The 17,619-nt window shown below is 38.4% G+C and overlaps 1 protein-coding gene across 2 annotated transcripts in view; it reads left to right on the top strand.

Annotated features, from left to right (window-relative positions):
* Positions 1 to 17,619, top strand: part of Cep112 (centrosomal protein 112) — a 396,051-nt gene that overhangs the window by 160,532 nt on the left and 217,900 nt on the right. For both annotated transcript variants that reach the window (XM_041635859.1, XM_041635858.1), the window contains exon 19: positions 16,399 to 16,506. In XM_041635859.1, coding sequence (XP_041491793.1) covers positions 16,399 to 16,506 — 108 coding nt within the window. The remainder of the gene's footprint in view (positions 1 to 16,398; positions 16,507 to 17,619) is intronic.

Here is a 17,619-nt window from a genome sequence, read left to right as displayed (position 1 = left end):
GGATCTAGTTTTATTTTTTTTTTTTACTTGTGGACATCCAGTTTTCCCAGAAACGCTTGTTGGCAAGGTTGTCTTTTTCTCCTAATGTATGTTTTTTTTGGCATATGTGTCAAAAATTAGGTTTCTGGAGATGTTTATTTCAGTCATCTATAATGTTCCTCTGGTGTGTATTTCTGTTTTTGTTACTGTTGTACAGTTGTAGGTGGAGGCTGATTGTTTCCTGGCCACCTAGATGGGAAATAATTGCACAGAAACTATATCAATTGCAACACCGCTTGGTCTGTTAGCTCACACTTCTTATTGTCTAGCTCTTATATCTTTTCTTTTTTGACATTGGGGAGGCTGTTTAATGGACTCAGAACAAGACAAAGTAGAAAACTTTCCAAGGACTGGCCAAGGGAAAAGTCTGTGTACAAGTAGCAGGGGATGCTGGGGCCATGACTCACTTGCCTGGGGGAGGGAGAGGCATGTTCCTAGGGCCATCTTAAGGGAGTGGGAGCCTTAGCATGGGGGACATAGGAGCTGGGTGTACCTATGGCTGAGGGTGGACTACTTATATCTTAAATTAACCCATCTCTGTTATTTTATATTTTATCACAAGGCTTGTGGTTTACCTTACCGGCAAGGTTCCGGCTGGTGGCTCATGTCTTTCTCCTCCGACAGCTACATGGTATCTCAGTGACTCTACCTACTTCCTCCAAACATTCAGTTTAGTTTCCTGCCTAGCTCTATTCTGCCCTATCACAGGCCAAAGCAGCTTTTTTATTCAATAACCAATAAAAGCAACACATATACAGAAGGACTTCCCACATCAACTTCCCCTTTCTTTCTAAATAAAAACTGTTTTAACTTTAACATAGTAAAATTACATATGACAAAACAGGTATTAAGCAAGAATTACAGTTAATATTTATGTATATATATATTATCTTTTATCATAACTAAGGAAAACTATTCTTCAACTTCATCAAAGTCTCCAGAAGGATATAATTATTACCTAAGTAAACAGGAAGTGCATTGTAAGCAACTTCCAAAATTCTAGAATTGACAGAAACATCTTGCTGCCTGGACAGTCACCCAAAGTTCTTCTGTACTGTTGGTCATTCAGTCTTCAGCCTACAGGCCCATAATATCGAGCAGACTTTTCCATGTAACACGAAATTTCAAAGACAGTTCCGCCTATGTTAGTTTGTCAGTCACTTTCTTTTGTGTCCTGCAGAATGTTTGGCAGACTCTTTCATGAAGCAGGAACTCCAAACAACAGTCTCACCTTTAGGCAAGTTCGTCAAGTCATTTCTCTGTGGGTCCTATATGTCCAGTTCATACAGCATAACACCAAGCAGTCCAGGCAAGAACAGTTTTTTTTTTCCCCAAATGGCTAACAAACCCCATAAGGAGCTGCTTCAATGCCCATCTTCCTCTTGAAATAGTTGGTGCTGTCAGGAGCAGATGTGTCTCATTGTCATGAGAAGTTCTAAGTTCTTAAAACATTTTAATGAAATATTCTGTAGGTATTTGAAAGGTTTGAAGATTATTTAACTGAAATATATCTTTATATATATAGAAAATCTAACTAACATGACTACAAGCTTGACTTTGTAGGTGACTATCTATTAACCTGTATTTCTTAATTTTATTTTACATTTTTAAATGAGCTGCACAAATACAATACTTTAATCAAGAGCAGAAATATAAATATAACAAAATTGACCTTAAATTTATATCAATAAACCAAGATCCATAACGATGCAAAGTATTCACCTCTATAATATATCCCCCTTTAAATGTAAACAAACCTTTATAAACAATATTTGGGAATTTGGATGTGGTTCTTTCCAAACTGCTTCCAGCTTTTGATGGGCAAAGTAATTTAAGTGCTCAGCCTCCTGAAAGAACCAGAGTACTTGTTGGCAGCATGAACCAGGAAGCTGCTGTTTCTTATGCTGAGTCAGTAAGCCTTCTCTTAAAGGAGCCTCAGCACTCCTGCATGCTGCCAGCAAACAGCACCTATCCAGATTTAAAAAAAAAAAAAAGCCGGCTACCAAGAAGCTATGCTTAACTCCGTTATTTTGTGTCTAGAATTCCTTTCCAAACTTTCTCAGGTTTTACATGGATGTAATTGACAGCTGAACTATGCAGAACACATTTTCCGGGATTCTGAGCTAGTTCTTTTTTTTTTTTATGTTCCATGGTGTGGCCAGTCCATCGCTGCCAGGGCAGATAATGAGCAGGTGGTGAGCTGGATTTCAGATCAGGTGTTATTTGTGGCAATTAACTGTTGGTGGAACGAGGGAAAATGCAGAAAACAGAAGCATTTCTTTTGTTTTCCTGTATTACATCTCTATCGTTTTTGGACCAGTTGAATACAAGGGTTCCATGAGTGTTGTTTACATTGAGAAGTCTGATTGCCAGGTGATAAAATCGCTTCTGTACATCCCATCTCAACCAGAATTGCTAGATTTTCCTCTCAACCTATGAGAGAGAGTGTGAGCGTGTGCTTTACCTCAGCATTTATGGTGCAAGAGGCCATGCCCAAGTGGGCTGGTATCTTAAAGGCTACTGGCTGAAGAAGTTCCCACAGCATACATTGGTGTTGCTTAAGATAAGGCATTGTGGGGCATCCAGCATTACTCTCTTTGCTCAGAATTGCTTTGGCTGTTCAGGGTGTTTTTAGTGTTGTTTTTCCTATGTACGTGAATAATCTCATTGGAATTTTAGAGGTTTATTGAATCTGTAGATTGCTTGTGTAAACAGCCATTTTTATGGTATTCTGTGCATTCATGAGAGTGTGAGGTCTTTCCGATGTCGTCTTCAATTTCTTTCCTCACCCTTTAAAAATTTTCATTGTAGATGGCTTTTCTTTGGTTAGATCTACTTCCCATTATTTTATTTATTTTCAAAGCTCTTGTGAGATTGTTTTCCTGACATCTTTCTTGCGAGCTCATTTTGGGGAGATGGAAAATTACTGTTTTCATTTGCTGATGTTGGATCCTGATGCTTTGCTGAAAGTGTTTATCAGGGTGGAAACTATCTTTCTGGTCTCCTATGTATAGTACCATATCATCTTCAGGTGTAGGTGAGCTTCTTCTGTTCTTTCTTATTGCTCCAAGACTTCTAACATTTGTTGAATTACAATGGAAAAAGTGGACAGCATTGTTTCTTTGATGATTTCATCAGAAATATTTCAAGCTTTTATTCATTTGATATAATATTACCTGTAGGTTTATTGTATAGAGTCCTTATGATCATGAGATACATGTCTCTTGTTCTTAATTTCTTCAGGACTTTCATTATGAGTAGATATGTGATGATTTTTGGAATCTATTGAGATGATCATGTGATTCTAAATGGAGGTTTCTGTCCTGCCCAGTCCCACAGCAGTTCACTCCCAACAAAACACTTATATTGATTATAAACTGGTTGGCCTATCAGCTCAGGCTTATTATTAACTATCTCTAACAACTTAAATTAACCCATAATTCTTGTCTATGTTAGTTATGTGGCTTGATACCTTTTATCACTGAGGCATTCTCACCTTGCTTCCTCTGTGTCTGAGTGATGGCTGCAGACTGAGCCTTTCCTCTTTCCAAAATTCTCCTAATCTGATCACCCCACCTATACTTCCTGCCTGGCTACTAGCCAATCAACATTTTATTAAATCAATACTAGTGACAAATCTTTCTAAGGTACAAGAACATAAACCCCAGCATGTGATATTTTTCTTTGAGTCCTCTTATGTGTTATCCTTTACTAATTTATGTATGTTGAGCTATCTTTATGATCAAATCCAACTTGATCCTTTTGAATGATTTTTTAATCTGATAAATGAATCTTTTTAAAAAGAAAACAAACTCTTTTTCAGGTTTGAGGAATGTCCATGGCCCTCCCTACTATATCCAGGCTGAGCTAATAGGTTCCCAAAAAGCAGTAGGGATAAATCCTGGTGCCACTACCAGTGGCCTATAGTCTGCCCCAGCAATACAACTGACATCCATATTCAGAGGGAGTAGTTTGGGCCTATTTTGTTTCTTCCCTGTTTGGTTAGAGTTGGCGAGCACCCATTAGTTCAGGTAAACTGTTTCAGTGGGTGTACCCATCATGGTCTTGACCTCTTTGCTCATGTTCTCACTCCTCCCACTCTTCAACTGGACTTTCGGAGCTCAATCCAGTGCTCTGATGCAGTTCTCTGCCTCTGTTTCCATCAGTTGCTGGATGAAAGTTCTATGGTGACATTTAAGATATTCATCAGTCTGACTACAGGGCAAGGCTAGTTCAGGCGCCCTCTCCTCTGTTGCTTAGGGTCTTATCTGGGATCATCCTTGTGAATTCCTGGAAATTTCTCTAGTGTCAGATTTCTTGCTAGCCCCATAATGGCTCTCTCAATCAAGATATCTCTTTCTTTGCTTTCATCTCTGTCCTTCTTCCTTCTTGACTATCCCATTCCCTTAGTTCTCCTTCCCCCTACCCTTCTCCCCTCATCTTCTCTTTCTGCCATCCCTACTTCCCCCACCCCCAAACTCCCAATCGTTTAAGGAGATCTTGTCTATTTCCCCTTTCCAGGTGGATCTATGTATGTTTTCCTTAGGGTTCATCTTGTTACTTAGCTTCTCTACGTTCATAAACTATAGGCTCAATATTCTTTGCCTTACAGCTAGTATCCACTTATGAGTGAGTACATATCATGTTCATCTTTCTTTGTCTGGGTTACCTTACTCGGGATGATTTTTTTCTAGTTCCATTCATTTTCATACAAATTTCAAGATGTCATTGTTTTTTACTGCTGAGTAGTACTCTAATATGTTAATGTCTCACATTTTCTTTATCCATTCTTCATTTGAGGGGCATCTAGGTTATTGCCAGGTTATGGCAATTACAAATAATGCTGCTATGAATATAGTTGAACAAATGTCATTGTAGTATGATTGAACATCTTTTGTGTATATGCCCAAGAGTGGTATTGCTGGGTCATGAGGTAGATTGGTTCCCAATTTTCTGAGAAACCATCATACTGATTTCCAAAGTGGTTGTACAAGTTTGCATTCCCACCAGCAATGGAGGAGTGTTCCCCTAACTTCACATCCTCTCCAGCATAAGCTATCATTGGTGTTTTTGATCTTAGCCATTCTGACTGGCATAAGATCAGAGTTGTTTTGATTTGCATTTGATTTCATTTGATTTGCATTTGATTTCAGAGTTGTTTTGATTTGCATTTCCCTGATGGCTAGGAATGTTGAACATTTCCTTAAGGGTCTTTCAGGCATATGAGAGTCTTCTGTTGAGAATTCTCTGTTTAGTTCTGTACCCCCTTTTTAAATTGTGTTACTGGAATTTTGATGTCTAATTTCTTGAGTTCTTTATATAGTTTGGAGATCAGTCCTCTGTCTGATGTGGGGTTGGTGAAGATCTTTTCCCATTCAGTAGGCTGCCTTTTTTGTCTTATTGACTGTGTCCTTTGCTTTACAAAAGCTTCTCAGTTTCAAGAGGTCCCGTTTATTTATTGTTGTTCTCAGTGTCTATGGTGCTGGTGTTATATTTAGGAAGTGGTCTCCTGTGCCCATGCATTGAAGGTGACTTCCCACTTTCTCTTCTTTCAGGTTCAGTGTGGTCAGATTTATAATGAGGTCTTTAATCCATTTGAACTTGAGTTTTGTGCATGGGGATAGATATGAATCTATTTTCATTCTTTTTCATGTTGACATACAGTTATGACAGTACCATTTGTTGAACACGCTTTCTTTTTTCCATTGTATATTTTTAACTTCTTTGTAAAAAAATCCCCCAACATGTGATATTTTTCTTTGAGTCCTCTTATGTGCTATCATTTACTAATACATTTATGTTGAACTATCTTTATAATCAAATCCAACTTGATCCTTTCGAATGATCTTTTTAATGTGATAATAAAATTTTTGCAAGTATTTTATTGAATTTTTTGAATTGTTATTCATCCTAAATTAACATTTAATTTTCTTTGAACATGTGTGTGCATGCATGCATGTGTGCTTGTGTATATGGTTTGTGTAACAAGGTAAATACTGACTTATGAAATTACATAGCAAAGGCCGGGCAGCAGTGGTACATGCCTTCAATTCCAGCACTCAGGAGCAGAGGCAGGTGGAGCTCTATGAGTCTGAGGCCAGCCTGATCTACAAGAGTTAGTTCCAGGATAGACTCCAAAGCTAAGAGAAACTCTGTGTCAAAAAAACAAAACAAAACAAATAAAACAAAACAAAAACAGAAGTGAAAGTTCCAGTGATAATGTAGTCTTAGGAACCAATATCCTTTAATTATTTCATTTTTTGAGATTATAATTGCATCATTTTTATGTATAGTTTGATTGTATCATTTCTGCCTTTCCTTTCCTTTCTCCAAGTCCTTCCATAAAACCCTCCCTGCTCTCTTTCAAATTCATTGCCTCTTTTTTCACTAATTGTCCTTATATACATGTGTGTTTGGGAACATAAAGGAATATATATGTTCTTAGATACATAAAACCTGTTCCATCTATATATGTTTCTTTATGTATATGCACATTATTTTGTTATATAACATTTATACATTTTGAGAATAAACATATACATTTATAAATTCCATGCATTCATATAATATATTTTTATCATATACATTCCCCCTCATTCCTATCCTTCTACCCTTTCTGGATCCTCTTTTTTATGTCACCCTCCAAACTTTCTTATTTCTTTTTCCTCCACCTCCTCCTCCTCTTCTTCTTTTCCACCCACTGAGTTCATTCAGTGATAACCATAGATTATGGGTGTAAGGCCATTCACTGGAGTATGGTAAACCTACCAGAGACCACACTCATGGGAAAAAACTGATTCTCCCTACCCTAGCAGTATCAACTGTCAGAATGTCCTTAGCTGGAGGTTGTGGCTCAAGTGCCCCTCCACCATCATGCTGGAGTGTTAACTGATGTGATCTTGTGCAGGCGACCAGAGCTTCTGCGACTTCCTTACTGCAGCATCCTGTTGTGTCCAGAAAGCACTGTTTTGCTGCAGACCTCACTGCCTTATGACTTGTACGTCTTTCCACCCTATTTCTGCCATGTTACCTAAGTTTTTTAGATAGGGCGAGTGATGTAGTTGTCCCATGTATAAGTGAGCCATTCCTTAACACTTGGTTTCTGAATTTTGACCAATTGTGAGTCTCTCTATTAGTTGCAGTCCACTATACAAAGATGATTTCGTTACGAGGTCTGAAAGCTGCACTAATTTGTGATTATAGAGATGATATTTAGAAGGCAATAGAAGTAGGCTCACATTTAGGGCCTCTGAACTCTCCAGCTATGTTTTCTTGGCCAGATTAACAGTTACAGACATGAGTTTCTTCCTGTGGAGTGGACCAGAAAGCACTTGGCTGTCTGCCATAATATTTATGCCACTGTTGAGCCCATGGATGTATCTTGGGCTCATTATTATCAAGCCAGTCATTATTGCAGCTCAATCAAAGAATCACAGCTGGGTAAAACTCTGGAAGCATTATTTTAAGAACCTTATCCATACATAGAAAGGTGGCCATCAAATGTGGATAGTTAAAATTACAGGTAGCCTTTGGAAATTTGTTTTTGGAAATTGAACCTCTCCTCAGATCAACTCTGTTCTGTGCTATACCAGGCTCCAGTTTCCAACTTCGCCAAATCCACCAGACAATTTGCCTGTGCCTCATTTTTACCTTAAGAGTCTGTGTGCTCTTCTTACCATCTATGCACCATGTCTCCGTGAGCTGAGTGAGCTCATGCATTCATCTCGGATGCCCAGATCCGAAATAATCACTCAGAAACTATATTATTTGCAATACTGTTTGGTCAATAGCTTAAACGTATTTCTGACTAGCTCTTATATCCTAAACTAGACCAATTCTATTATTTGTGTATTGCCATGTGGTTGCAGCTTACCGGGTAAAGTTCCTGCACATCTGTCCCTGGCAGCGGCTACATGGTGTTTCCTGACTCTGCCTTCTTTCTCCCAATATTCAGTTTAGTTTTCCCTGCCTAGCTCTATTCTGCCCTATCACAGGCCAAAGCAGTTTCTTTATTCATTAACCAATAAAAGCAACACATATACAGAAGGACTTTTCATACCATTTCCCCTTTTCTGTTTAAATAAAAAGGAAGGTTTTAACTTTAACATAGTAAAATTATATATAACAAGATAGGTATCAAGCAAGAATTACAGTTAGAAGCCTCTCCCAATGGTGTAGTACATGCCTTTGTAATCTTTCTACTTCTCCACATTCTGTCTCCATAGCTTGTTTTCATGAGCAGCTCTTGCCAAGCCTGGGTTGCTGGGTGGGGTTTATTCACACTTTTGAATATTAATAGTGGTGACATAAGCAGGATGTTGTTTTGGTTGTCTCTTGTTGTAGGAATGGTTTCTATTACACATCATTTGCCAAGTATAATCTGATTTCAGAGATAAGAAAGCACCATTTTTATAAGTACTAAGGAATTCCATGTGTGATGGAATCCTTACAGATAGGTTTCTTCAATCAATCAAGTGATTTTCGCATGAGGAACTTGAATACATGTTAAACAAAATGTTAAAATATATTTGGTAAGACATGATAGATTAGAAGTCTCTTATTCAAGATTATCAGTTATTTAAAAGTGTGTGGCTGGTATAGATTACATTATACATGAAATACCACAGTAGAGTTGTTGTGTGGAGGGCTGTGTTGGATCTTCTGTAGCCTCCCTCCCTTTTCTGCTTGCCTCTGCATGCTCTGGTTTTCCTGCAAAATGTTTGCGTGGAAGCCCGAGTTCCAGGCATCTCCTCTAGTAGGAGACTGCTATAGTAAGCAGAGGGGTATATAAGCTAAAAAATGAAGGGTTCAGCTTGTTTAAGAAAAGACTCTGTTTCCACAGTGAGACCCATGAATGAAAGTAGAAACAAACTTTAAAAGATTTGCTTCATGCTGTTTCTTTCACTTTGAGGAACTTTTCTTCTTGTTTGTAAGAGTCAGTTATTGATAATTATAGAATCACATATCTTAATTATTAAAATAGAATAGTTACTTACATTTAAAAACAGAAATGGGGTATGTTTACCTTTAATAAAACAAATGACTGAAAGAAACAGCTGTGTGCATGCCCTGTATGAAAGTTCTTTCTTGTAATTTAAAATTGTTTTTCCATTTTACATACCAACCCCAGTTCCCCCTCCCTCCTCTTCTCATTCCCTCTAACCTCTCCACACTCCCTGCCCCCATCCACTCCTCAGAGGGGTAAGGTCTCCCTTGGGAGTCAACAAAGCCTAGCATACCAAGCTGAGGCAGGACAAAGCCCCTTGCCCCTTGTATCAAAGCTGAGTACGATATCCCACCAAAGGGAATTGACTCCAAAAAGCCAGTTCATGCACCTAGAATAAGTCCTGGTCCCATTGCCAGCCCCCCAAACAGATTAAGCTACATAACTGTCACCCACATTCAGAGGACTTAGTTTGGTCCCATGCAGGTTCTCCAGCTATCTGTCCAGTCTTTGAGCTCCCACTAGCTCAGATCAGCCGTCTCTGTGGTTTTCCCCACCATGATCTTGACCCCTCTTGCTCCTGTGATCCCTTATCACTCTCAACTAAGCTCCAGGAGCTCAGCTCATGCTTGGCTGTGAGTCATTGTATCTGCTTCTATCAGATACTGAATGTAGGTTCTATGATGACAATTAGGGTAGTCACTAATCTGATTATAGAGGAAGGCTAGTTCAGGAACCCTCTTCACTATTGCTAGGAGTCTTAGCTTGTATCATCCTTGTAGATTCCTGGGAATTTTCTTAGCACCAGGTTTCTCCCTAAGCCTGTAATGGCTCCCTCTATCAAGATATCTCTTTCATTACTCTCTCTCTCTCTGTCCCTCCCCCAGCTCAGCCTTCTCAATCCTTTATATTCTCATCTCCTATCTCCTCCCTTCCACTCCCCAGTTTAGCCAGGATATTTTAACTTGTTCTCCTTCCTGGGGCCCTCCATGTGTATCTCTCTTAGGGTCCTCCTTTTTACCTAGCTTCTCTGGGGTTACGTCTAGTATTCACTTATGAGTGAGTGCATACCGTGTTTGTCTTACTGGGTCTGAGGTACTTTACTCAGGATGTTTTTTCTAGTTCTATCTATTTGCCTGAAACTTTCAAGATGTCTGCAAAGCCACTGCATGGATTTCAGGCAGCTTGTGGCTCCAGGGTCTTCTGCCCTCCCCACTTTTCTAGCCTTTTTCTTCAATGATAACTCTCTTGATTTACAGTCCATTCCTTTTATTTTTTAACAGACTTTAGATACTTGCTATAATTTAAAGCTAGAAATAATTTCAGTTTAAATATGATTAAAATTTTCAGAAAACCAGTTCTGTTGGCTAGTGGGTTGGATATTTAATCCATTAATGTTATGCTATGCTGTACATTTTATTAATTTCAGTAAAATCTCTGTTATGACCCGTGTTCTTTGACAGCTTGATGGAGTCTAGAATTACCTTGAAAATGGGCACCTGAGCAAGCCTGTTAATGACTGACTTGATTGCATTAACTGAACTGGGAAGAACCATCGACTGGGGCCGACACCATTCTTTGAGGGATGCTGAACTGTAGAAGCTGGAGAGAGGGAACTGAGCACTAGCACACAGACAGCCCTCTTTGTTTCCTGATTGTCAGCCCAACGTGAGCACTGATCAGGCTTCTGCTGCCTTGACCTCCACACCATGGTGGACTGTGCCTTGATAGGCCTGGCTTAGTTACTGTTAGAGCGTGCTCATCATGGTGGAACACAGACAGGCATGGTGCTGGAGCAGTAGCTGAGAGCTCTATATCCTGTTTGGAAGGCAGCAGGCGGAGAGACAGACACTGACCTGTCATGGGATTTAAAACCTTAAAGCCCACCTTAGTGATGTACCTCCTACAACAAGGCCACCCTCCGAATCCTTCCAAACAGTTCCACCCCCTGGTGACTAAGCCGGCAGATACATGAGCATCTGGGGGACTTTCTCATCCAAGTCATCACAAGCCCTTTCTCCCTTACATTGCTTTTGTTAGAGTGTTTTATCACAACAGAAAAACCAAGGTGTTCTGTAATCTGATAGTAATTTATATATAGTTACTTTTTTTTCTTCCATTTTATACTGATCATTCCCCACACTAATATATGCAAAAGGCATCTTGCTTTCTTCTATAAGTAATTATTGGGGCTTGGGATACAGTCCAGTGATAGAGTATGTTTGTAGCATTCCTGAAGTTCCCCAGTGCAAGAAAAAAAAACATAACTATCATTCATAGAAGAATGCTGATTGCTTTTTTTTTTACTCAGGACTTTTATTTTTTTATTCTTCATTTAGTTAGGCATATAAATAATTGTTTATCCAGCTTTCTTCCACTTGTTTTTGTTTTCCTTTTTTATCTGTGTAGGTATGTGCTATACATGTATATGTATATATTTTCTGCATGTATGCAAATGTGTGTGTGCACATGTATGTGCATATGCACACATAGGCTTGAGGTTGATATCAGAAATTATCCTCAATGGCTCTACCACCTTATTTATTGAGGCAGGCTCTATCCAAAGGGAACTTCCGAGAGCTTCCCAATATGGCTAGTCTTGCTAACCTCTTTCTTCTGGGGACCTCTTATCTCTGTATTCTAAGGTTATAGTCACAGATGGGCTACTACATCAACCCAACCCATTTATTTGGGTTCTCAGGATACAATCTCTGGTCATTATACTTGTGGGGCATGCTCTTCAACCACTGAGCCATCTCCCATTCCCTACTTCCTGGCATTGTATCTATCTGTGACCTGTCTATATGTTTCTGTGTCTTATATATCTATCTATGCATATGTATCTAAAAATAATTGAAAGATAATTTCTTAGCATTTCTTTAAATATTTATTAAATATAATAACACATTTGAATTATACAGTGTATAATTTTGTAATTGTACAACTTAGATTGTGCATGTCACATTACTTATGATGTAATGACACAGCACTTTACTGGAGAAAGACCATTTATTTTTTGTGACTATAGTTGGTATAAAATGCTACATATTTATCCATTGTACATTCTTCCTTTCTCCTACAACACTGATCTTATTTAGGGAATCATCTAGTTAAAGACAAAGACGAGATATCCTGAGTAAATTGGGAGCATGGGGACTGTGGGGGAGAGTTGAAGGGAGAGGGGAGAGACAGGGAGGGGAGCAGAGAAAAATATAGAGCTCAATAAAAATCAATAAAAAAAGACTCTTCTCTTATAGGAAGTGGTGGACATTTAGTGTAATTCAAAGGAATGAGATGCAAATTGGGCAGTCAACTTGCTATTGACAGGATCTTAAACTTGCAGAAGATCAGGGACAGAGGGTTGATTTTGGCTCACAGTTTGAGGGTGTAGTCCATCATGATGGGGAAGGCGTGGCAGCAGGAGGATAAATCAGTTGGGCACATTGCATCCTCAGAAAGCAGAGAGAGCGAGAGATTAATGATGGGGCTCAGCTTGCCTTCTCCCTTTTTTACTGTTTATTTAATCTGGGGCCCCAGCCTGTGAGATGATTTCACCCACATTAAGGGTGGATCTTCTCAGTTAATCCCCTTATAGTTAGTTCTCTTACAGACATGCCCAGAAAAGTGTCTTTTACATGATTTCAAGACCAGTGATGTTGCCAGTGAAGAAGGAGCATCAGCCCCTGGCTTAAAGGGGGCCTCTGACCTAATTCATCCCTTCTTTCCTTGTCTCCTTTCCTTTGCCCACTGCCCTCCTCTTCCCAGATGTCCAGAACTAGAGAGATCATTTTGCAACTGCTAGGGCAAGGTTGACACACAGCAGCTGTGACCCTGACAGCTTTGACCTCCTGTAGTTGCTTACTCTTGATCTTTCTTACATGGCGAAACAATTAAGGCCCATGGTGCATTTTTGAAGCCTGGAGTACCTGGATTTTCTCTTAGCAAGGAGTAACCTGGAGGCTCCTACCAGGAAGATTCCAATGCCGCTCACCGTTTCTGGTTCTTGCTTCTGTGCACACTGAACACAGAAAGGCATACAGTCCTACCTCTGCTCCTGAGCTGGCTCACAAGACTGTATTCTTGCGTTTCCTTGAAGCCAGAGTTGCACAATGAAGGAGCTCTTGCATACTTTGTTTTTGTTTGAAGTGGAATGGAATTTGGAATGATGATGTGTGGTGAAACAGAATCCTTTGTAGTTATGACAACTGGGAAGTCTAGTTTTAGATAAGCTTTATAAGAGTTGCTTTCTATACTCCTAAAATTGTGGAAGAATGATGGAGTGGGGTTTGGCATTCTCGGTCAGTGTTATTCTAAAGTGAAATATATTTCATTTTTACTTATTAGCCATTATTATTTTCTTCGTTTTGTAACATTTATTTTAAAAGTATTGCTGTTTTCTATTTTGATTACAGACAATAATGCTTAGATCTATAAAGTGTTAATTATAAAGTGCTGTTTTACAACTTTATATATTTTCAATTTTAAAATTTTTTTCTTTTATATTCTGCCTGTATTGAAGTAATAAGCAAGAATCTGTGTTATGTGAAGTTTTGTCTAAAAAACTAAGTGGATCAAGTCTGCCATCCCCAGTTTGCCCTCTATCTTTCCTGTCCCTTTACTTTTGTTTACTAATGATTATTTTATCTATTTTTAGGTTTTTAGGATCCAGATCAGGTCTGCCATCCCCCGTTTTCTCTCTTGCCTTTACATTTGTTTACTTTCATGGATTTATAAGAAAACTTTTTGTCTCTAAATATTATGATTTCATTATTTCTTAAATTCACAAGTCACCATCATATATTTATGGTGGATCATATCTTTCAATCATGTGGATGGCTCAGATGGGAGAGTTAGAGCCTTTATACCTCCCTTCTTTGTGGTAAGATGATTGAAGGATCCTGAGGTTTGCATTATTGACTGAAGTCCCTCCTGGTGCAGCAGATCACTAGAACTCCTCTTGTGTCATTGAAAAACTTTGTCCCGAACAACATGTCCCATTTCTTCCCCCTTTCTGCTACTGTCCTCTCCGTTCCTTTATCTTGAATTTGTCAGATTCTACACATAAGTGAGACCATGCAGCTTTATCTTCCTGCACTTGTTTATTTCATTTAACATGGTACCTCCTCCCATGTTGTTGCAAATGGCTGAACAGGACTCTGTTTTGCATGTACCCAACTCTGTTTTGTGTCTGTGAATATTGGGAGCCATCTCATATTTCGGCCACTGTGAATGACACTACAATGAACACAGGGGTGCAAATATCTCTTCAACACAGCCATTTCAGTTGCTAAGGATATATATGCGGTTACTGGATGCCAGATCAAATTACAGTTCTGCATTTACTTAAAAGCTCTGTAGTGTTCTCTATGTTTGCAGTGCTAATTTATGTACCCACTATCAGTCTCAGAAATTCCTTTTATTTTGCTTTCTTCTCAGCGCCATCTTTATCTTTTGAATAATAATCGATCTGATGGGTCTAAGATGCTAATTATGATTTTAATTTAGTATATTCTTAATGGTTAGTGTTATTGAACATTCTTTTCATGAATCTGTTGGCCATTTGGATGTTCAAGACCTTTGTCTGGTTTTAAATGGCTGGGTTCCTTGCTGTGTTTTGATAGTGACCCTTTGTGAAACACACTCCACCTACTGTCTAGGTGTCTCTTCTCTGGGTTGTCACAGCAGCTGTAAAGGAACCTTTGCTTTCATGTCTACTGTTGCTTTGTTGATTCTTCATTTTGTCGCTGCACCAGGAAATCTTTGCAAAGACTCTTTATATTTATTCCTATAGTTTTACAGTGTCAGGCATAATGTTTAAATCCCTCATCCATTTTGAGTTTTGTGTGTATTGTGTGAAAGAATCAAGTTCCACACTCTAAAGGTAGACAGACAATTTTTCAAATACATCTTTTGAAGAAATTTCTGTCTGTGAAATCCTGGCATGCATGTGAAAATCAACTGCATGTTCATTTCTAGACTCACATTCCAGTGGTCAATGTGTCTGATTTTATGTCAATGTCATGCTGTTTTGATTACTGTAGCTTCAATGTATATCTTGATGTCAGATAGTGTGATGGCTTCAGCTTTGTTCTTTTTGCTCAAAATTGCTTAAGGTGCCCGGAATCTTTAATGGTCCTTTGCAAATTTTAGGCTTCCTAGATCCAGTTCTGTGAAAAAGGATACTGGAATTTGATAAGGACTTCACTGAATCTATGGATCACTTTGATTTGTATAAACATTAAAAAACTATTAATTATTCTAAGCAAAGAACACAGGGTATCTTTATATTGAATTATTTTCTTTGGTTTCTTTTATCAGCACTTTATAGTTCTGATACATACATTCTTTAGCTGTTTGTTTAAAGTTATGCCTAATCATTAGATTTTGTTACGTATCTAAGTGGGGTTGTTTTCTTCTATTCTTTTGTGGTGATCTATAATAACCTTCCTGGTCTTAGACTGCTGCTTTATATTTGGCAACTTCATTAAATTCATTTGTTAGTTCTGAAAATTTTTAGTGACATCTTTAGGGTTTTCTATTTGTAGGATCAGTGATGATTTCATTTGTCTTAGCAAGCCTTTGCTCTATCATCTCCAGAACTATGGAGAATGGGTGAAAATGGATATCCTTGTCTAGTGCCTTCTTTTAGAGGAAGAACCTTCAGTTTATCACAGTTTGCTAGGATGCTAGTTTAGAGCTTATTACCTCATCATTATGCTGCAGTACATTCTTTCTGTGTCTGATTTGTTAAGAATTTCCAGTGCTGGGGGAATGTTGGCTTTCAGGAGCTACTACTGGTGGTGGCACACCCTGCAGTCCTGGTAGTGGGAGGCTGAAGCAGGAGGACAGCCTAGGCTGAATACGGGAAAACCACATTTTAAAAGGAAAAATACGTTACATTTATTTATTTATTTATTTATTCATTTATTTTGTTTTTTTTTGAGACAGGGTTTTGTATGTAGCTTTAGAGCCTGTCCTGGAACTCACTCTGTAGAACAGGCTGGTCTTGAACTCACAGAGATCTGCCTCCCTCTACCCCCCAAGTGCTGGGATTAAAGGCATTCACCACCACTGCCTGGCAAGAATGAATTCTGAATTTTGTCTAATGCTTTTCCTTAAAATCTTGTGGTGATTACATAGATTTTTCTTTATTTCTTCAATATAGTATATTTTAATGTTGTTATAACTGTAGAACATAGTAGAACAATAGAACATAGTCAAATATGTACCAATTTTAATTTCCTTCTTGAAACTATTAAAATATACTAAAATAAATTGTCATATGTTTAATTATTTTATCAACTTTCTTTTCATTACTGGTTGTTGAGGTGTTTAAGGTCTGGGATTTTAAAGGATGGGCAAAATTTATGTTATGAAATACAAGGTTTTTTAAAATTTGTTTTTTAACTTCACAGATGGAAAAGGTGGAAGCAGACCTAACTAGATCCAAGTCTCTTCGCGAGAAGCAGTCCAAGGAGTTTCTGTGGCAGCTAGAAGACGTCAAGCAGAGATATGAGCAGCAGGTCAGCCTTTCGTTTTCAGGATACCAGTTAATTGTTGATAGGCATATAACCCTCTTTTAATCATCTCTTCTTATCAGAGAAATTTCTGTAAATAAAAATACAACCACTAATGAATGTAAAATATTTAATAAATTATAATGAAACATAGACACAAAAGTTTTAATATTCTACTGAAGCCTATTTAGGTCATTTATTATTCTGACTATTTAGTTGTGAACTTTATTGTGGGTCTTGATTCCCTCTAGCCCTAGGATGACTTGCTCACTCATTTACAAGGTGGCACTGGGTCCCTTCCCTGTGTCTGCCTCTGCTAAGGGCACTAGGCGTTGTCAAGGAGGCGGGTCCCTTTGCTGATGAGCTCTAGATCTTGGTAGACAGTCAACACATGAATAAGAGTTGATGTGATTCTGAAAAGTGAGTAGAAAGGAGAAAAAGAGCATGCCCATAGACTTCGCCCATCTCAGGGCAGGAGCCTGATTACCAGCATGGCAGCATGAATATGTGGGTGATCAGGGAAGCCTGAATCCCTGCTGAGAAGCCTCAGAATACCACAGGGAATTTCCAGGTCTCTGAGGCACAGCATTGTAGTCAGAGGAAACATCAAGTTACAAGACCCCAAGAAGAGAGTAAGCTGGGAGGAAGAAAACTGACAGACCAGGTTAGGGAAATTTAGGGAGAAAGTTCCAAGTGTGGGAGCAGGGAAGTAGACCCAAACTACAGTGGAAAGATTTTAGATTTTAAAAATCAAAAGCTCTTCTCTTTGTAAAAGTCTTACAGAATATTTAACTACTACTAATTTTTTTATTTATCTAATTTGCTTGTATTTAACATCTGGAAAAGCATTAATTGGATTTGTAGCACAGGTTAATAAATTTATTTCTAAAGATATTTAAATCTTTGGAATCTTAAAGTAAGAATAATTTTTAAATTATACTTTAAGCTCTATTAAGCAGGTACTATATCAAAACTAATTAATCCCTTATGATCACTGGATTTTATTTCCTCTACTAATTGATAGCAATTAGTGGTTTACTTGAATTCAGTAAAAAGCATGCCTGATCTGATATGTGTCCTGAGGGTTGTTGTTTTAATCTTAATATATTAGCGAAAATA

The sequence above is a fragment of the Microtus oregoni genome, unplaced genomic scaffold (genome assembly GCF_018167655.1).
Source record: "Microtus oregoni isolate MIOR12 unplaced genomic scaffold, Mior012 000048F_ref0000485, whole genome shotgun sequence".
Lineage (NCBI taxonomy): Eukaryota > Metazoa > Chordata > Mammalia > Rodentia > Cricetidae > Microtus > Microtus oregoni.
This window is presented reverse-complemented; position numbering and strand designations above follow the sequence as displayed.